This window comes from Cebus imitator, unplaced genomic scaffold (assembly GCF_001604975.1).
Source record: "Cebus imitator isolate Cc_AM_T3 unplaced genomic scaffold, Cebus_imitator-1.0 Scaffold24, whole genome shotgun sequence".
In the NCBI taxonomy this organism is placed as follows: domain Eukaryota; kingdom Metazoa; phylum Chordata; class Mammalia; order Primates; family Cebidae; genus Cebus; species Cebus imitator.
Window position 1 is genome coordinate 838,187 of NW_016107339.1, and position 22,166 is coordinate 860,352.

Genomic DNA, 22,166 nt, shown 5'->3' on the forward strand with positions numbered 1-22,166 from the left:
AAAAAAATAGAATGAGTGCCAATCCTTTGTTATACATATTTTTCCACGCTGTTAGCAGTTACTTAATTCTCTTTGTTGTACCTTATACCAGAGTTTCAAAGTTATGTGTAATCATATACGTTGGTCTTTTCCTTTGGATTTTCTTCTGATACTTCTGTAGAGTAAAACTCCAAAAATCTTGTCTGCTTTAGAGACTATAGGAGACCAGAGAGAAGAAACAAAAAATGAGGCAGATTGGTTGACTGTGTAGTGTGGATGGGAGGAACATGGCACCAGACTTCAAGAGACCTAAATCATGCCCATTCTACAAGTTGCTGCCTGTGGGACTCATTCCACCTCTCTGTGTAGCCTGCTTTCCTGATCTGTTGCTGTGGGTAGGACTATGCAATTTAAAATTCCTTTCAGCTTTACCTTTCTATAATTTCATGATAGGAAAATGGGCCTTAGAGATTTAGGTTGACCATACTGAGAGATGTCTAAGAAATATCTTAACTGTCTTTAAATATTTGATTGATTCTTGAAATGATGGTTGTTTGTATCTCTGGGATTGATAGAAGACGATGACATTGTCTTGGACTGAAGCCAAGGGAGAAGTTTGGTTTGATACAGAGGACTTTTGGACTATACTGCTGATTAAATTCTGGAGTTAGGACTCAAGAGAAATAGTGGAATTACCATTAGTAAGAAGTAAACTGACATTTGCTCATTGGGGCTTAAGGTGCACTTGACTGAGACAGGGCCTGGATTGATAGTTCCCCAAGTTCATAAAAAGGAAGTGTTTTAGTTATTAACTTAGCCATTTTATGGATCTAGAAACTGTTAAGTTTGCTAGTTCTTCTTTCTCCTAAGGTGATTCTCTTATGTTTTTTTCCATTGAAAAATCAGCAAGATAGGAGGTACCCAGGACTGAAGGTTCATGAACTCAGAGGTCCATTACAAGAGGTATTTTAATGCTCACTCTGATATTTCGTACCATCTTTTTTTTTTTTTTTTTTTTTTTTTTTTTTTTTTTTTTTTTTTTTTTTTTTTTTTTTTTTTTTTTTGGTATAGTGTTTCGCTCTTGTTACCCAGCTGGAGTGCAATGGCGCGATCTCGGCTCACCGCAACCTCCGCCTCCTGGGTTCAGGCAATTCTCCTGCCTCAGCCTCCTGAGTAGCTGGGATTACAGGCATGCACCACCATGCCCAGCTAATTTTTCGTATTTTTAGTAGAGACGGGGTTTCACCATGTTGACCAGGATGGTCTCGATCTCTTGACCTCGTGATCCACCCGCCTCGGCCTCCCAAAGTGCTGGGATTACAGGCTTGAGCCACCGTACCTGGCCCTATTTCGTACCATCTTTAAGCCTTTGTATTATCTATAGGTCACAGAAAAATCTAAATCCAAACTGAACTTAATGACTAGTGAGCAACACAGTTAAATACACAAGTGTAAGTTTTACTGTGTTAAAGGATGAAAAACTTTTCTTTCACCAGTCAGCAGCATGGGGTCACGTTTTAAAACGGTCTCTGGATGAATGAATATTTTTACTCTTTCTTCAAGACCCGGTTCCTACAGCTGACAACCAGAGTAATTCTCCACCAATTCTTGGCTCAGCGCTTTACTAGAATTGCCGGCATTACCATAAGGAATCATTAGGGGGCCCAACTCCCACTCTGCCCATCAGACCCAAGACAGTTCCCTTTGTACTCCCACAGGCATACCATGGCACCTCCCTAACAGCTGCTGCTGTCTGTTGCCACACAACTCCCACCCTTCCAAAAAGAAAGATGTAGTTCTTTGGTTTTTTTTTTTTTCCTCGAGATGGAGTCTAGCTCTTTGACCCAGGCTGGAGTGCAGTGGAATGATCTCTGCTCACTGCAACCTCTGCCTCCCGGGTTCAAGCAATTCTCCTGCCACCAGGCCCAGCTAATTTTTGTATTGTTAGTAGAGACAGGGTTTCACCATTTTGGCCAGGCTCTTATCCTCGTGATCCATCTGCCTCGGCCTCCCAGAGTGCTGGGATTACAGGTGTGAGCCACCGTGCCCGGCCTCTTTGGGTCTTAAGAAAGGTGTAAAGAGCTCACTTTTAGTGACTCTGATGATTGCATCACTCAAGCTCTGAAAACGAATCCATGCAAGAGATTCTAGAAAAGTTCCAGGCTGTAGCACTGGAGTATTTATTACTGAGGAAATGCCTTTGATAAGGACAGGGTTAGTAGCTTCAATACCTCCTTCACTCCCCAGTCATTTGCAAAATCCAGTCAGTTTTGCTCCTAAATAACTGTCAAATCTGTAACTTTCTTTGCTACGATGCAAGCCAGCAGCCCCCATCTGGACTAAAGCATTGGCCTCTGCACCCTCTCTGGGACCCCTACATTTCCTCATTCAGCAGCCAGAAAAATGTTTTTAAAAATGCAAATCTGATGTCATTTCCCTGCTTAAAACTGATCAGTGGCCTCCTATTAACCCTTACAACAAGAACCAGAATCCTTACCATGATTCACGAGGCCCTTCTGCATTGCTGTCTTCTCAACACCTAGCAAAGTGTGTAGGAATTTAAAAAGGTATAGCTTTGTAACAAATAACAACTTGGTGCCCCCATGCCCACATGAATGCACAGGTCTCTCCTGTGGCCTGGCTTCCTTTGCTAGAGGGAAATGCAATGGTTTTGCAAGGGCTGGGGAAGCAAGCATGAGCCAGGTTCAGAGAGCCAGTTGTCTGCAGCCAGGGTTCATTTTCTTAGTCTGGCCACTGCAACGATTGTTATCAACAGGAACCTGTGGTGAACATCACTTTCCTTCATTCTCTGGCAACAGCTACCTCAGAAACCCAGCCAAAGGCTTGTTGGGTCTTGTCCTTAGATCTCATGTCCACACAATTCCCTGTACCAAACTCTAAGAGCCAGGTACAGGAAACCCAGGCTCTCCTGGGAAGCTGCATCAGTGGTTTTGGCGGGTCATACTGTAGGCACAGTACTCATCACCAGGGGCCCACCCTGCACTACTCACGCAGTTGGCCTCCAGCACTTCCGGCAGGGCTGTTGGAAATAGGACCTGTGGCAACAACTGGGAGTCAGTGCTGAGCTGCTTCTGGTCGCACACCCAGTCATCCTCACCCTTCCTACCTCTTGCCACTCCTTTTAGGACTTGATCTTCAGTCCTAGGCTGCTGTGAGCCTTAGCAGGACAGAGCCCAACTGTGTGCTCCCTGCAGCACAGTGCTCCTGTGCCGGCCAGGAACTCAGCTAGAGTGGGTTGTATGAGTCATGAGTTTTGGGTCAAAGTATTCCTACTAATAAGCACTGCTTACACCTGAGAGCTATTTCTGAAAGATTTTGTGATTTAGAGAGGGCCATGATGAATATGTTAAGAGTACCGATAAAATATGCTTCATAAGAAATAAATTAGAATGCCTCTTGCTAATGTTTTTGGAAGCTGCTCTCATCAACCATCAGCAACTCTAGTGAAGCATGGTCAATCTGGGGATCTGAAAATTCAGACAGGCATTTGACTAATGTTTACTTTTTTGTTACTTATAAACCGCTGATAAATAATTTAAAACTTTATAAGTATTATTACAATATTTCTGTTAAGATGGGATATACTATGCTTTAGTAACCAATAAATCTCAGAGTCTCAGTGGCTCACCCTAGCAAAGGTTTCTTTCATGCCCATGTCAAGATCCATCTTTATTTTTGAGACAGGGTCTTGTTCTCTTGTCCAGGCAGGAGTACAGTGGTGTGACCACAGTGCACTACAGCCTCGACCTCCTGGGTTCAAGCAATTCTCCCACCTTAGCCTCCCAAGTAGCTGGTACATGTACCACCACACCCACCTGATTTTATTTTTTGTAGAGAAAGTTCTTGCTATGTTGCCCAGGCTGGTCTTGAACTCCTGAGCTCAAGCGATCCTCCTGCCTTGGCTTCCCAAACTGCTGGGACTATAGGCGTCAGCCACCACACCTAGCCTCATGGTCCATCTTGAACTATGCCGAGGGTGTTGGAGATGAAGGGCTGGGAGTCCCTGAAGCTTTCATCATACCTGCTTCTGTCTCATTGCCAGACCCGGTCTTGTGGCCCAAAACTGTAAGAGGGGCTGGAGAGTAGAGGATATTGGGTGAGCACTAACACTATCAGCGACATTGATTACGTATCAGCATTACGATTAACTGCTACCCGCAGAGTGCTTACTGTGGACCAGGCACTTTATTCACATCTTACTAATCTTCACAAAAATCCAAAGAGGCGGGTGCCATTTCACACTTGAGGAGATTGATGCTCAGAGCTGTGAAGAAATTAACTTGAGGAGGTTACACATGTAAACAGTGTCTAGTTAGCATCCTCACCAGCTGTCTGTTCCAAAGCCCAGCTGGGTTTTTCCACTACACCAAGCCCAAAACAGTGTTACTACTTCATTAACATAGGTTTCCTCAGGCTTTCTGTATGTCAGTATTTTGACCTGGTAGCTGTATGCACTTGAGAGCAATGCACCTGTGTTTCTTTAAGCAGATTTGATAAGAATTCTTCTCCTTCCCCTCATTGCCCTGCCAGTGGTGCGAAACTTCACCCACTACCCTCTCCTGAGCTTTTGGAGGTGAAGAGGTTGAAAACAGCTTCCTAGTGAAAGAATGTGGATTCAGCCATAGCATCAGAGGACTGTCTCAGTTCAATCACCTGATTACCACCTGATCACAATGGGTTTGAAGGACTCCCTTGCAAACCCACTGTGACAGCTGTAGCCTCACAGATTTAACTGCCAAGTGCACAAGCTTCCTTATGCCAAACACTGTATGTCTTTGTGGCTGTTACTGTCCCTGGGATCTGGTCAATGCAAATGATGGCCTTTTACCCTACTGGCAATCACAGGAGACTAACATTTCCTTCAGGAATGCCTCTATTTGAAATGTACATGCAGGATGCTGATAATGGATTTTAGGGCCTTGATTATTTACCACTTGTACAAAGCATTTTATTTCACAAGGAAGAAGCTGTGTTTCAATTCACAGAGACCCTGTGGCCAATGGTACTCAGCCTTAGCTGAACCTTAGAATCCTCCAGGAGTTTTAAAAATCCCAATGCCCATGCCACTTCCTGGACCATTCATTCACAAGCTCTGTGGGTGTGCCCCAGGCATCAGCTTTTTTATAGCTTCCTCAGTGATTTCAAGCTGCCAGTAACTTAACACCCTGCACTGTAGACCGATTTTTGCCAGAATCAACAAGGTGTAAAGAAGCAAGGGAGAAAAAAACAAGACCTTCAGAAATTGTTAGCTTGACACTAGGCCCAGACTCTCTTGAGGAATTCATATTAGTTATTATCACCTTTAATTTTTTCCCCCATAGCAAATACAGCCAACATAAATGGCAGTTAATTGAAAAATGTACCCAAAGTTGAGCAATGTAAGGCCCTCCAGCCTGGAACTGGTTGCTTTTCAAAGTTGAGAGTGGTATTTTTGTCCTGCCTTGTTGACTAGCACATATTTTTTTAAGTCATGATCCTTAAGATCTGTGCCAAGAGTGATTTCTGCCAAGATGGCCGAATAGGAACAGCTCCAGTGTACAGTTCCCAGTGAGAGCGACACAGAAGGCGAGTGATCTCTGCATTTGCAACTGAGGTACCAGGTTCATCTCATTAGGACTGGTTAGACAGTGGGTGCGGGTGCAGCCCAAGGAGGGCAAGCCGCAGCAGGGTGGGGCGTTGCCTCACCCGGGAAGCGCAAGGGACCAGAGAACTCCCTCTCCTAGCCAGGGGAAGCCATTAGGGACCTTTCCTGACACAATGACACTCTGACTCAGATGCTGTGCATTTCCCATGGTCTTTATAATCCGCAGCCCAGGAGATTCTCTCTGGGGCCTACAACACCAGTGCCCAGGGTTTCTAGCACAAAACTAGGCAGCTGTTTTAGCCACAGCAGTTTTTTTCCCCCCTCATGTCCTAGTGGTGCCTGGAATGCCAGCAAGACAGAACCGTTCATGCTTCTGAAAAAGAGGGCTGAAGCCAGGGAGCCAAATGATCTGGCTCAGCAGGTCCTAACCTCCATGAAGACCAGCAAGCTAAGATCCACTGGCCTGAAATTCTTGCAGCCAGCACAGCAGTCTAAGCTCAACCTAGGACAGTCCAGCTTGGTGGGGGGAGGGGCATCCACCATTGCTAAGGCTTGGGTAGATAACCTCGCCTGTGTAAACAAAGTCACCAGGAAGTTTACACAGCAACTGGGCAGAGCCCACAGCAGCTCCACAAGGCCTCTGCAGTCAGACTGTTACTAGACTCCCTTTTTGCTGGGCAGGGCATCTCTGAAAAAAGGCAGCAGTCTGTCAGGGACTTATAAATAAAGCCCCCACCTTCCTGGGACAGAGCACCTGGGAAAAGGGGCAGTTGTGGGTTCCACCTTAGCAGACTTAAACATCCCTGACTGGCAGCTCTGAAGGGAGCAGTGGATCTCCCAGCACAGCCCTTGAGCTCTGATAAGGGACAGACTGCCTCCTCAAGTGGCTCCCAGAACCCCATGTATCCTGACTGGGAGACACCTCATACAGGAGAGCTCTGGCTAGCATCTGGTAGGTACCCTTCTGGAACCAAGCTACCAGAGGAAGGAACAGGCAGCAATCTTTGTTGTTCTGCAGCCCCTGCTGGTGATTCCCAGGCAAGGAGGTCCTGGAGTGGACCTCCAGCAAACTCCAGTAGACCTGCAGCAGAGGGACCTGTTAGAAAGAAAACCAACAAACCAAAAGAAATAGTTTCAACATCAACGGAAAGGATGTCCACAAAGAGACCCCAACCAGAGGACACCAACTTCAAAGACCAAAGGTAGATAAATCCACAAAGATGGGAAGAAACCAGCGCAAAAAGGATGAAATCTGCAAAAACCAGAATGCCTCTTCTCCTCCAAGGGATCACAACTCCTCACCAGCAAGGGAACAAAACTGGATGGAGAATGAGTGTGACAAATTGAACAGAAGCAGGCTTCAGAAGGTGGATAATAACAGAATTCTCTGAGCAAAAGGAGCATGTTCTAACTCAGTGCAAGGAAGCTAAGAACCGTGAAACAAGGATAGATGAAATGCTAACTAGAATAACTAGGCTGTAGAAGAACATAAACAACTTGATGGAACTGAAAAACACAGCATGAGAACTTCATGAAGCATACATAAGTTTCAGTAGCAGAACTGATCAAGCAGAAGAAAGGATATCGGAAATTGAACATCAACTCAGTGAAATAAAGCAAGAAGGCAAGATTAGAGAAAAAAAGTGAAGAGAAATGAACAAAGCCTCCAAGAAATACGGGATTATGTGAAAAGACCAAATCTATGTTTGATTGGTATACCTGAAAGTGATGGGGAGATTGAAACCAAGTCGGAAAACACTCTTAAGGATATTATCCAGGAGAATGTCCCCTGACTAACAAGGCAGGCCAACAGTCAAATTCAGGAAATAAAAGAGATCACCACAAAGATATTCCTCAAGAAGAGCAACCCCAAGACACATAATCATCAGATTCACCAGGGTTGAAATGAAGGAAGAATTGCTAAGGGCAGCCAGAGAGAAAGATTGGGTTACCGAAAAATGAAGCCCATCAGACTCACAGTGGATTTCTCGGCAGAAACCCTATAAGCCAGAAGAGAGTGGGGGCCAATAGTCAGCATCCTTAAAAGAATTTTCAACCCAGAATTTCATATCCAACCAAATTAAGCTTCATAAGTGAAAGAGAAATAAAATTCTTTACAGATAAGCAACTGCTGAGAGATTTTGTCACCATGAGGCCTGCCTTACAAGAGATCCTGAAGGAAGCATTAAACATGGAAAAGACAACCAGTACCAGCCACTGGAGAAACATTCCGAATTGTAAAGACCATTGACACTATGAAGAAACTACATCAACTAATGGGCAAAACAACCATTTAGCATCAGAGTGACAGGATCAAATACACACATAGCAATATTAACCTTAAATGTAAATGGGTTAAATGCCCCAATCAAAAGACACAGACTAGCAAATTGGATAAAGAGTCAAGACCCATCTCATGTGCAAAGACACACATAGGCTCAAAGGAATGGAGGAAGATTTACCAAGCAAATGGAGAGCCAAAAAAAGCAGGGGTTGCAATCCTAATACCTGATGAAACAGGTAAACCAACAAAGATCAAAAGAGACAAGGGCATTACATAATGGTAAAGGGATCAATGCAACAAGAAGAGCTAACTCTCCTAAATATATATGCACCCAATACAGGAGCACCCAGATACATAAAGCAAGTTATTAATGACCTAAGAAAGAGACTTAGACTCCCACACAATAATAGTGGGAGACTTTAACACCCCACTGTCAGTATTGGACTGATCAATGAGACAGAAAATTAACAAAGATATCCAGGGCTTGAACTCAGATCTGGACCAAGCAGACCTAATAGACATCTACAGAACTCTACACCCCAAATCCACAGAATATACTTTCTTCTCAGCACCACATCACACTTATTCTAAAGTTGACCACAGTTTGAAGTAGAACACTCCTCAGCAAATGCAAAAGAACGGAAATCATAACAGTCTCTTGGACCACAGTGCAATCAAATTAGAACTCAGGATTAAGAAACTTACTCAAAACTGCACAACTACATGGAAACTAAACAACCTGCTCCTGAACAACTACTGGATAAATAATGAAATGAAGGCAGAAATAAAGATGTTCTTCAAAACCAATGAGAATGAAGACACAACATACCAGAATCTCTGGGACACATTTAAAGCAGTGCCTAGAGGGAAATTTATAGCACTAAATGCCCATTAGAGAAGTGAGGAAAGGTTTACAATTGACACCCTAATGTCATGATTAAAAGAACTAGAGGAGCAAGATCAAACAAATTCAAAAGCTAGCAGAAGACAAGAAATAACTAAGATTGGAGCAGAACTAAAGGAGATAGAGACATGAAAAAACCTTCAAAAAAATCAGTGAATCCAGGAGCTTTTTTTTCTTTTTAAAGATCAACGAAATAGACCATTAGCCAGGCTAATAAAGAAAAAGAGAGAGAAAAAAATCAAATAGATGCAATAAAAAATGATAAAGTGGATATCACCACCAATCCCACAGAAATACAAAGTACCATCAGAGATTACTACAAACACCTCTATGCAAATAAACCAGTAAATCTAGAAGAAAGATAAATTCCTGGACACTTACACCCTCCCAAGACTAAACCAGGAAGAAGTTGAGTCCCTGAATAGACCAATAACAAGGTCTGAAATTGAGGACACAATTAACAGCCTGCCAACTAAAAAAAGTCCAGGACCAGACAGGTTCACAGCCAACTTCTAACAGATGTACAAAGAGGAGATGATACCGTTCCTTATGAAACTATTCCAAACAATACAAAAAGAAGGAATACTCCCTAACTCATTTTATGAGACCAACATCATCCTGATACCAAAACCTGGCAGACACACAATTAAGACCAGTATTTATGATGAACATTAATGTGAAAATCCTCCATAAATACTGGCAAACCGAATCCAACAGAACATCAAAAAGCTTATTTATTCATCACAATCGAGTTGACTTCATCCCTGGGATGCAAGACTGGTACAACATAAGCAGATCTATAAATGTCATCTGTCACATAAACAGAACCAAAGACAAAAACCACATGATTATTTCCATAGATGCAGAGGTGGTGTTTGACAAAATTCAACAACCCTTTATGCTAAAAACTCTCAAACTACGTATTGATAGAACTTATCTCAAAACAATAAGAGCTATTTATGACAAACCCACAGCCAGTATCCTACTGAATGGGCAAACACTGGAAGCATTCCCATTGGAAACTGACACAAGACCAGGATACCTTCTCTCACCACTCATATTCAACATAGTATTGGAAGTTCTGGCCAGGGCAGTCGGGCAAGAAAAAGAAATAAAGAGTATTCAGTTAGAAAACGAAGTCAAATTGTCTCTATTTGCAGATAACATGATTGTATATTTAGAAGATCCCATTGTCCAAGCCCAAAATCTCCTTAAACTGATAAGCAACTTCAGCAAAGTCTCAGGATACACAATCATTGTGCAGAAACCACAACCATTCCTATACACTAAAAACAGAGAGCCATATCATAAGTTAACTCCCATTTATAATTGCTACAAAGAGAATAAAATAGGAATACAACTAACAAGGGATGTGAAGGATCTCTTCAAGGAAAACTACAAACCACTGCTCAAGGAAATAAGAGAGGACATAACAGGTGGAAAAAACATTCCATGCTCATAGTTAGGAAGAATCAATATCGTGAAAATGGCCATATTGGCCATAGTAATTTATAGATTCAATGCTATCCCCATCAAGCTACCATTGACTTTCTTCACAGAATTGGAAAAAACCACCTTAAAGTTCATATGGAACCAAAAAAGAGCCTGCCTAGCCAAGACAATCCTAAGCAAAAAAGAAAACAAAGCTGGAAACATCACACTACCTGACTTCAAACTATACTATAAGACTACAGTAATCAAAACAGCATGGTATTGAGATGCAGACCAATGGAATAGAACAGGGGCCTCAGAAGTAATGCCACATATCTACAACCATCTGATCTTTGACAAACCTGACAAAAACAAGCAATGGGGAAAGGATTCCTTATTTAAGAAATGGTGTTGGAAAAACTGGCTAGCCATGTGCAGAAAGCTGAAACTGGATCCCTTCCTTATACCTTATACAAAAATTAACTCCAGATGGATTAAAGATTTAAATATAAGACCTAACACCGTAAACAACCTAGAAGAAAACTTAGGCAATACCATTCAGGACATAGGCATGGGCAAGGACTTCATGATTGAAACACCAAAAGCAATGGCAACCAAAACCAAAATAGACAAATGGAACCTAATTAAACTAAAGAGCTTCTGCACAGCAAAAAAAAAAAAAAAACAAAACTATCATCAGAGTGAACGGGCAACCAACAAAATGGGAAAAACATTTTGCAGTCCACGCATCTGACAAAGGGCTAATATCCAGACTCTACAAAGAACTTAAATTTACAAGGAAAAAACCACCCCATCAAAAACTGGGTAAGGATATGAACAGATACTTCGCAAAACAAGACATTTATGTAGCCAACAAACATACAAAAAAAAGCTCATCATCACTTGTCATTAGAGAAATGCAAATCAAAACCACATTGAGATACCATATCGTGCCAGTTAGAAGCTAGGCAATCATGAAAAAATCAGGACACAACAGATGCTGGAGAGGATGTGGAGAAATAGGAATGCTTTTACACTGTTGGTGGGAGTGTAAATTAGTTCAACCATTGTGGAAGACAGTGTGGCGATTCCTTAAGGATCTAAAACTAGAAATACCATTTGACCCAGCAATCCCATTACTGAGTATATACCCAAACGATTATAAATCATTCTATTATAAAGACAAATGTATACGTATATTTATTGCAGCACTGTTCACAATAGCAAAGACTTGGAACTAACCCAAATGCCCATCAGTGATAGACTGGATAAAGAAAATGTAGCAGCCATAAAAAACGATGAGTTCAGGTCCTACCTTTGCAGGGACATGGATAAAGCTGAAAGCCATCATTCTCAGCAAACTGACACAAGAATAGAAGGCCAAACACTCATAAGTGGATGTTGAACAACAAGAACACATGGCACAGGGAGGGGAACATCACACACTGGGTCCTGTTGGGGGTGGGGGACTAGGGGAGGGATAGCATTAGGAGAAATACCTAATGTATTTGATGGGGTGATAGATGAAGCAAATCACCATGGCATGTGTATACTATGTAACAAACCTGCACAATTTGCACTTGTACCCCAGAAGTCAAAGAGTTTATATAAATATATAAAAGACACATGCCAAGAGATAGTTTTTATTAAATCAAAATGCTATCTGGATATTAAAAACTTAGTTGTGGCAAATGTCATAAAAAAATAGTTGAAAAAAAAAAAAAAAAAAAAGTTGTCTTCTCTTTGAACAGGGCCTTCAACCTTTTTAAGCCCCGAGGGTTGGGTGGGGAGTGGGTCAAGAAGAAACAACTACATGAATGTAGCTGTCAAAGGTTTTAAATTCTGCTTTACAAAAATATATTTACAAATGTGTTTTATTTTAGTAAACTTGCAAAGGGAAAAGACTTGCCTTATTAAATAATTTACTTAAGAGCTTAGAAACAATGTTAATACATCGATGTGAGGTTTTTGTTTATTTTCAAAAGGTATTTGTCTCCACCATCCCAGAAATGGCAGGTGGCTGTACCCCTTACCTGGTGGCATCTGAGTTCCACTTGCCATCTCTTTCCACAGATGATGAGAAAGCACAGCAAGCTTCGCTGGCTCTGCAGCTTTCCATGGGAACTTGGTCTTCCTCCCCCACGTCATGCTGCCAGAAGTTAGAAACTTTGAAGAGTGAATGGGGGGTGTGGGCTGGAGTCCTTTGGACATTAGGCCAGGACTTTTCATAGCGACACGATAAACACTCCCCACAGTGCACTAACTCATAGATGATTTATTGCCGTAAGTAACTAAACAAGAGGAGACAGGCTGTTGTTTTGGTCAAGACAATCGGCATTCTCTCTCCAAGGTTGGCCAGTTGTATCTACTTACAGCCTTAATACTTTCTGGACGATAGAAACACATGATCGACACAGCATACATGGGTAACAACTTGACCAATATTACACTGATTAAAATAGCACATAGCAAGGGCAGCAGCCAGTCCCAGTGCCCTGAAATGACAGAAGTAATGTGTGTTCATATGATGTGCTCAATACAAAACCTTTAAAAACAACTTTTTGGCATTAATACACAGAATCCTTCCTTGAACATTCTGCAAGAGTAGGTGCAGACACGGAATTACTTCTTCATTTCCAGATTACCAGTATCTATAGGACTACTTCGAGAAAAGCTGGGAAGCGGAGCACCTCCCCTCCCCCGTATCATTTTCTTTGCCAAAGCAGGAGGGTCTAAGGGGTTTAGGTGGAGGAGGGCAGCTGACAGGGCTCTGTAAAGTCACCAATTAGCTGCAGGGGAGGCACACTGCCCCCACAGGGTATGGAATGAACAACCAGCCTTGGTTTGTAGCCCAAGGTGTCCGTGGATTTGACCTGAATGCTCCCCGGAGTCCCTGTGGGGCAGACAGGCACTGGATGGTTCAGACCCTCCGGCTGGAGGAGTGGTGGAGCCAGGACTGGGCCTCCAGCCCTGAGGTCTAGAAGAAATAACCTGACCTCCTGCATTCTCACACGGGGTCATTAATGACACCTTTCCAATAGATGTGCAAAAACCAACACTGTCAGGAACCTGGCCCTGGAAGGGCTCAGGTGAGCTCACAAGGAGAGGTCAAGCCAAGCCAAAGGGTAGGTTAACACACAACACCAGGGAAACCAGCCCCCAAACCAGCTGTTGGCGACATGCCTTGGGTTTGGCAACTCATCTAGTTGTAGCAGAAATTGCCCGACACTCAGTTTTCTTCAGCCGTACCAACCTCTCCAACTTCCTCAGCATCCCCGGCCCTGGCATCTTTTCCAGGATTGGAATGCCCAGTGCAGCCCCCCACCGAGGCCCTGCTGTGGCCAGCAGGACCGTTCTGCACAGCCTCGCCCTCCACACCCACCCCACACAGCTGGCCACCAGGGGACAGCTGTTCTCCCTTATTCTCTTGGACAAGGCCCTTCATCTCCTCGGAGACTCCACCCTCCTGCTGCTGTCCCGAAACACAGTTTCCCATGTCTCCAGCTTTGGAAGACTGGTCTTCTAAATTCTTCTCATTTTCTTCTGCTTGTTGTTTGTCTCTGGCACTGAGTTTACCTTTTGATTTCCTCATCTGCCTGTTGTGCATTTCTTCTCTGGAGAACCGCCACTGAAACTAGAAATCAGAGAAGACAGGGATAAACAACAAGCCTCTGGGAACCCAGAGCTTCACCCAAGGCCTTGTTTGCATTCATACCCACACTGTGTTCTAAGTGAGAAGTACAATTCCCAGAATCCTCCAGCCAAGCAGTACAGGCACCAAACTTGAATCACACCCAATCACATCACACTCCCACCAAGAGCCTTCCCTATGCCTTCCAGGATGTGTATTTTAGATGTAGATTTCAGGTTCTGGGAGGGCAGAGGAGTGTTTCTTTTGACTGGCTCTATACTCCCAATAAGTCAGGGCTGCAGCTACTCATTTCCATTGTGAGCAGGCTGTGGATTACCAGGCATGGGGCTGGCATTGTCTCACCAGGTCACCTCAGTAAGGCAGGGCCCAGACTATGGGGCAGACACTGTGCTGCACCACTCAGATCCCCTACAGGACTGGCAGGCCCACTCCCTAGCTAGGATGATAGCCCTTTGCAGACCACTGCCTCACAGAAGGTCGCACCAGGGCAACTTAGAGCCAATGACTGGCCCAGGTAGGATTCAACAACCCATTTCCTGGTCCCAATCTGGGACAACCGAAACGCCGTCCCAGTTCCAAGCCAACCTGGGGGACTGTGACTGCATCACAGCCCAAATTTGCCCTCTGCCCACTCCTGTACTGGCAAGTGTTCCTAAGGTAACTCCCGCTAAAAACTTCATCCAAATCTCAGAGGCTGCTTCCTAGGGGGCCCAGCCTGTAACCAAGCATTTCCCGGTGTGACAGGGAAGTCAGAGGCTCAGAGTCCCAAGGTCACACGGCCAGTAATAGAGTTGGGCAACAACCGGGGTCTCATCAAATCTCTGGAGCAAGACCACCCAAGGGAGCCCCAGCTCCGCCACTCACTGGCCAAGTTTCTCAACATGAATTTCTCATCTCAGTGACCTGGAGTGCACATAAGGTTTTAGTTTTAAGTTCCCACCATGGCCACTTCCTTGTGCTTCAGTTGCATCACATTGGTTTCACCAAGTATGCACTTAAATCTTAGATGTTCTATAATTGAAAGAAAAGGGGAGCTTTCGGTTCCTATGATTTCTTGCTGGGCTAGGGAGGGGAGCCCAAGAATGCAGTTGCACCATCAGTGGGAAATGATTTCTTAAGGCTTTACCATGTTGTAAATAATTCTGAGCACTTTGCTAGGAAAAACCAAAAATGTGCTATGTAAATGTTTTAAAAATCTGCCATTTTTGCAGTTTTCCACGGTAGAGGTCTATTTCCTCAAATAAAACATTGGCCTCAACACAGAATTCTGAGATTTAATATAGGATTCTTGGATTTAACACTTTTTTCGATAAGAATGGTAACGGAATGTTCCATTAAAGTAGAGAAACATGAGTGAAATATATGTTGAGGTTAGGATTTAACATTTATCCAGTCCTTTCCCACCCTGTACTCCCCAAAATTCCCAAGTTAGTTCACTTACAATGTTGGATGGGTTTCTCCTTTGATCTCTTTTGGAATGTCTCATACTATAGCTGACAGATCTCCCTAGGAGATGGGTGGAGCTTTTTCCACCCAAACTATGAGGATCCCAATAATAGGATTGCTCTGTAAGCTAAGTGGTGCCTCAGACCCATCTACTTCAGCCAAGCCTGCCAGGCAGGCATCTCGAGGCTCCAGACCCACCGGAGGAGGCTGCTGATTATGGCCCTCAGCATGAGGGCGGCTGCCTCCACCAAGCCTCCATGGCTTCCGGGCACCGTGCTATGGTTCATAACTGCTGCCCTGTGCTAGGCAGCTGCCACTGCATTTTATTCCAGCCCAAATGTAAGAATCTATCTTTTTTAAAATGGATGTTCCAAAACAGTCAGAGCCTCTTCACATTTTATATCATTTGACATGTTTTTAGAAAAAGATCAGTTAAGCCTACCTGTATAATATAGTATTCCGAGAGGCACTCGGCTCTCAGGAAAGTCAGAGGAAGTTTTACTGCTGCCAATAAAGTGGTGATTGTTTTGGCTAAGAGGCCCTAAGTGCTAAAATGTCAAAGCATTATAGTATAGGTTCAAATCCTAGTGCTGGCACTCGTTAGCTGTCAGTCCTTAGGCAGGTCATGAATCTGCGTTTCAAGTTACTCATCTCTAAAATGGTTGTCTCAGCCTCCAGGACGGCGGTGCACACCTCCAGGCCCTGTTTACATTGTATTTGATGTGAATAGCGCCCTCTGCTGTTGTGCCGTGTACTACTGAAGACATTTCCATCACATGCTAGACCTTCCATCTAACATGAGCCCAGACAATCTCAAGGGCTGCTCTTGCTAAATAAACAACAGAGCTTCCATAGTTTCCTCTGGACACCTGGCCATACCCAGTTTCCTCGGGAAGATCACACATCTTGTTGATCTGATATAAAAGGAGAACACGGACGGTGGAAAGCAAACAACAAAAACTGTTGTTTCAGAGCCCAACAATTCAAAAAGGAGGTGTCTCAGAAAGCAAGAGGAGGCCTGGACTATGCCAGAATTCGGTAGAGCCTCTGAGAGCAGGTCAAACATCCACACCACTTAAAGGCACGCAGTCTAGCCTGGGGAATGGACCCCATGTTTTGAGCAGGACCTGGGGAGTCTCTGAGCTTAACCAGCAAGCTTCAGGTAAAACAGGCTGCACTGAGTTGGGGCCTTCCCAAGCCAGAGCATCTGTGGCGGTTGGGTGTGTCACCAAATCCAACTAGCCACCCAATTCAGAATAACTGTCTAAAAGGAAAAAAATTCCTTCACGTCACAGTAGTGTGTGTCCAGAATTCCATGTCGTCAGGGGCCAATGGGTTTAATTTGCACATTTTAAAAACTGCCAATTATTTAGTTTCGCTGGAAGTCTTCCCCTGAATTGTAGAAGTCACTATTCCTTTTGAAGGAGTTTAATATTTGCTTTGAAAATCACACGCACATACACAGAGGTATCTTTCAAATGCTGAAAAGTCTTGATTAGAAAATTATGTCCATGTTGCGGATTAAAAGAAGACTAAGTGTGCCACATCCTCAGTGTGCCAATCTTGCAATTTCTTAAGTTTAAATGCTGGATATATGTATGTCCTTGCTCAGGAGTTGATTACTCATTCATTGATTTAACAAATATCTGTTGAGCACCAACTAAAATCTGGGTACTGGGTACACAACACAGGAAAAAGGTCCTCTCTTTTGGAGATTCTGTCTGGCTCTACCTGGAAAGGATAAAATCATGATCACAAATAACTAAAAGCCCAGAGGAGAGCTCTGAAGGGGAGGAACACGGTTCTTTTCCAGTGTGGTACAAAGAAGCCTGCTTTGGTGTAAAAGGAGACAGCACTGTCCCAAGAAAGGGATGCTTGAGTGGAGCCAGAAAGGAGGAGAGTCCTTGGCAGAGGCGACACAGAGGAGCTGGAGGCTACAGAGAATGGGAGGCTGACGGAGGAAGTAAGAGGGGCCAGATCCCTTGGGGCCTTCAGGGCCACGGTGCTGACTTCCATCTTTGGCTTCAGAGTCATACAAAACTTCAGAACTCCTTTGAGCAGTGGGATGACAGGATTCAAGTTGCCTTTTTAACAGATCACTTTGGCTCTGAATAGAGAACCCATTTGAAGGGGAGATCTGTTGAGATTGGAGCAGCCAAAGCGAGTGATGGTGGAGAGAGGTGGAGGGATTCCAGAGCCTCTGGGACCTAACACAGATGAGTCCTAAGGATAGACTGAATACAGGGGAAGAAGGGAGTGTCAGCAGGGACAGCCCCTAAGGGGTGGGTGCCATTCCTCTAGATAGGTGCAGTGGGCCTGGTGAGCCAGGTATGGGGAGGGGGAGAGTCATGGGCTTGCTCTTAGCTTGGGTGAGCCACAGGATGGATGGAGCTGGAGTCTTGGGGCACAGTGAGGGCTGAAAGTACAGATGGAATGGTCACTGGCACAGAGGTGGTGAAGGAGGTTTAGGAAGGCAAGAGTGAAGGGAGAAAATGGGGCTGGGTGTGAACCCCGAGGAATTTAGTGGCAAACCAGGAGAATGAGGTGGGAAAGAACCAAGAGAAAAGCTGCTTCAAGGAGTGGGGGTGGCCCCAGCGTCAAGGCTGCAAGAGCTCAGGCATGAGGAAGACCGGATGGAGTGACTCACGGTCACCAGGTACACAGGCCTGTGGGAGCAGGACGCTGCCCTGTGTTGGCTGAGCAGTGAGGAGGGGACGCTCAATGCAGAAGATTCTTCTAGGGAGTCTGGCTTTCCAGCCCCCTCTCTGGGGTACTCCCATCTGTAAGACGACCCAGAGAGTCTTGCATAGAACAAGTGCTCCACACCAGCCACCTCCGGTCTTAGAATGAGGGAGGAAATAATTAGGTACATGGAAAGAGAAAGCCGTCTACCCAGATAAGTACAGCTGATTGGGATTAGAAGTTTTTACTGACTGAAAAAACAGTAGGTCCCATCCTCTCTGAATTTTCCCGGAGGAAAGTCAATTCTACATTATTATAACAGCTTTTACAAATTTACCTCTAAAATCTCCCTGCCTGCTCAAGTTTCCACTGACTTGTTCCCCTCCGTGTGATGCCATGACCTTCATACCAACATCCACCCACGTGTCTCTCCTTTGGAATCTGAGTGTCCCACAACCAGGAACCTGTTAGGCAAAGGTGGCACCATCTCCCTCGAAGGCTGCAGCAGTGTCTGTCAGCGTCTGACAGGGGCCCTCGTGTGCACTCTGTGTTGAGTGTCACACTTGCTGAATGCATGCAGTCCCCGTGAGCCTGCGGCTGATCCATCTTCCAGCCAGTGGCTGCCTGCTCCTGGTTGTTGTTGGTGGGCCGGCAGCTGCCTTCTGGTCCACTGCACTGTCACCTGTCACATTACACCCTCAGATCCTGGAGAAAGACCTTCCTCCACACTTCAGCCCATCTGGCTTCAAGTCACCATTGCCTTGGCACTCCTTCCACAAGTGGGCTCCCCCTGGAGTTGTTGGCTGGTGAGGGGCTGCTGCAATCTGTTCATTTGCTTCATGCTCCTGCCCCAGGGCTCTGTGTCCAAAGAACACGAGGAACCAAGCATCAGGAATACAGGGGTGATGCCAAGAGTGAGGAGCCGAGCAGGTCAGGCAGGCTCTGCTGAGAGCGTGGCCTCAGCCATCAAAGGTGCAGTGAGCTGGATCCAGGTGACACTTGACTCAGGCTTTGGGGAGTTCGCTCAAGTCCCCAGCCTCTTCCCAAGCAACTGGTGAAACGTCCTCAGGAGAAGCACCGCAGGCTGCTCAGTGCGGGGTGGGAGGCATCGGAATCACCTGGCACAAGGGTTGCTGACACTTCCGGCTGGTACGACCCTTGTGCTCACCTTCAGGAATCCCAGGGAAGACTTGAGAAGGCCAGTCTTGGTGAACTGTGTTTCTAGGGCAGTTCATGCGGAGTCCAGAGATGGAGGAGGGCCCTGGGGATCTCTGAGGACAGCCTGGTCTGAGGACTTGCTGCCAGAGGCTATGGCTAGCCCCTGTCTGCCATCAGAGGCCTTTGGGTCTAGGCCTATCAAGAAGGGATTCTGGCAGGGTCTCTCTGCCCAGATCAGCACACTTCCAAGGTCCTGAGGAATCTAACAAGGCAGGCCAGAGCTCCAACCAGCTGGAAATGAGATTAAGATACAGAGAAGCTGGCCATGAGCTCGAGCCATCCCCACCCCGTGGTCAGACTGCAGCTGACTTCATGCCCTTCTTTTCATCCTAGTGATGCTACCTGGCAGACGGGAGCTTCCGGAAGAGCCTCTCTCCTCCATCCTTCTGGCCTGCCCAGCAGGACAATGGCAGACAAGGCCCTCCAGTCCCTCAGCTGTCCTGTTTTAGCAGCCCGAGATGTGATTCAGGTTGCCAGGGGCTCTGGGAGTCCTTGGAAGCTGGAGTAGCCTGCCCCCTCAAATGCTGCAGAAAATCCACTGAAGAGGAAACCCTGCTGAGGAAAACCTAGGAAGGCCATCAAAGTCTCTTACCTTCGATTCTTTCTTCTTGGTTTTCTGAGGTAGACACGGTCTCTGAAGAAAGACAATCTGCTTGGTGGATACACTCCCCTCCCTGTAACACACAGAGCTGAGAATGAGCCATTTGATGCCTTGGAGGAACCCAAAACCTGATGCAGATGTTGCCATCCCTAACTTCTCCACAGCAGACCAACCCGGGACTATGACAGTTAGGAGTCAGAGGCACCTGCTCTACCCCCCACTCCCAGGCCATCCAACCCTGCTTCCAAGGGGTACCTCAGATGCCCAACAAAAGCTTTTTGGGTATCCCTACAAAGTCAGCTTCCTAGCTAGACACACCCGTTCCCTTAATGGGAAGTAACAGTATCTTGGCCAAATGAGGACACATTGGCTGGTTCAGTGGATCTCAAAGGAGCAGGGGCCTCTTCCAAATCTGTCTCTGGTAATGATGGCCAGGTAGGTAAGAACCTGGGTGATGAGCTCAGCCCTCCAGCTGCTACAGGACGGTGGGCAGAGGACACGGCTGCACCCAGGGTCTCAGCCACGCATGGCTCCTGGAGGCGCACCAAAGACTGCGCAGTGCCAGGCGGGCCCCCCAAGGCAGTACCTGTTAACCAGCTCTGGCTCATATGAGCAAAGCAGGCGAGGGAGGGGCAGCTCTTATCTTATAATATAGTGAATATTCTCTTTCCAGAAGGCAAGACCCCAGAGCTGCCTTTAGAGATGATAGAAATATTGTAAAGATCACTGTTTTCTTTCCCCTGCTTCCACCCTTCTGTTGATTTTGTATTTTAACTTTACAAATAATAATTGTATATTTATTGAGTAGAATGTGATGTTTTGATATATGTTTGCAATGTGGACCGGTTAAATCAGGCTACTTAACAAATCCATCACCTCATATACGTAGCATTTTTTATGGTGAAAACATTTACAAGCTACTCTTTTAGCAATTGTAAAATATGCAAGGCACCATTGTTTATAATAGCCACCATTCTATGCAATAGATGACCAAAACGTATTCCTCCTGTCTGGCTGAAACTTTGTACCCTTTGATCAATATCTCTCCTTTGCCCATCGCCCCACTCCGCAACCTCTGGTCAACACTATTCTACTCTCCGCTTCTATGAGTTCAACTTTTTTAGATTCCACATATGAGAAAGATTATAAGGTATGTCATTCTGTGCCTGGCTTATTTCACCTAGCATAATGTCTTCCAGGCTCATCCTTGTCATAAGTAACAGAATCCCCCCCCTTTAATGCTGAATAGTATTCCATTGTGTATATACACCACATTTTCTTTATCCATTTGTCTGACGAGGGAAACCTAAGCTGCTTCCATTTCTTAGTGTTGTGAATAAAGCTGCAAAGTCATGGAAATGCAGACCCCTCTTCAGCATACGGATTTCACTTCCTTTGGATACATACCTAGAAGTGGGATTGCTGGATCGTGTGCTGAGTCTACCTTTAGTTTTCTGAGAAACCTCCATACTCTCTTCCATAATGGCTATATTAATTTACAGCCCCACCAAGAGCGTACAAGGGTTCTCTTTTCTCTATACCCTTGCCAACACTTAACTTTTGTCTTTTTGATAATAGCCATCCCAATCAGTGTGAGGCTCTGTCTCATTGTGGTTTCAATTTGCATTTCTTAAATCTCTGTTTTGTAAACGTCTTTACATATTACTGCATTCAGCTACAAAGTCTCTAAGAAAAAAGAGGGAGAGAAATAATACTTGCTCCACACCTATTTTGTGCTAGCAGCTGGGCGGGAGATTTCACACGTAATGGCTCATTTAAGCTTCACCTCAATGCTCCACGGAATCCTACTCCCACTTTTATAGAAGGAAACAAAAGCTTAGCTCAAGAGCAGGCTGGAGATCACACAGTGAGGATTCAAACACAAATCTGCCCAGTTCCACGCACTTTTTTCTTTTCTTTTTGAGATGGAGTTTTGCCCTTGTCACCCAGATTGGAGTACAGTAGTGTGATCTTGGCTCATTGCAACCTCTGTCTCCTGCGTTCAAGCGATTCTCCTGCCTCAGCCTCCAGAGTAGCTTGGATTACAGGCATGTGCCACCACGTCCAGCTAATTTTTGTATTATTAGGGTTTTACCATGTTAGCCAGGCTGGTCTTGAACTCCTGACCTCGGGTGATCCACCCGCCTCGGCGTCCCCACAAACTCGCCAAATTCCACCCCAAGTGGTCATTTAAGGAACAGGGAGGTGGAGGACTAGGAAGTATTATTTAGCAGGTGCGAAGGTCTGAGACAGACCTGTCCCAAGCCCCTGGGCTTAGATGGCTCAGAACCAGCTGGGCCTTCACATTCCAATGCATTCTTACTGTGAGTCTTATCTGGAAACTGACCAGGAAACTGACTCAGA

The 22,166-nt window shown here is 45.1% G+C and overlaps 1 protein-coding gene across 5 annotated transcripts in view; it reads right to left on the reverse strand.

The window, feature by feature from the left end:
* Positions 1-12,453: 12,453 nt before the first annotated feature.
* RFTN1 (raftlin, lipid raft linker 1) overlaps positions 12,454-22,166 on the reverse strand; it is a 206,483-nt gene continuing 196,770 nt past the window's right edge. For all 5 annotated transcript variants that reach the window (XM_017522502.1, XM_017522503.2, XM_037736225.1 and 2 more), the window contains exons 9-10: positions 19,794-19,875; positions 12,454-13,837 (exon numbers count right to left, since the gene is read on the reverse strand). In XM_017522502.1, the coding sequence (XP_017377991.1) occupies positions 13,433-13,837; positions 19,794-19,875 (487 nt within the window). In that variant the 3' untranslated portion in view covers positions 12,454-13,432. The remainder of the gene's footprint in view (positions 13,838-19,793; positions 19,876-22,166) is intronic.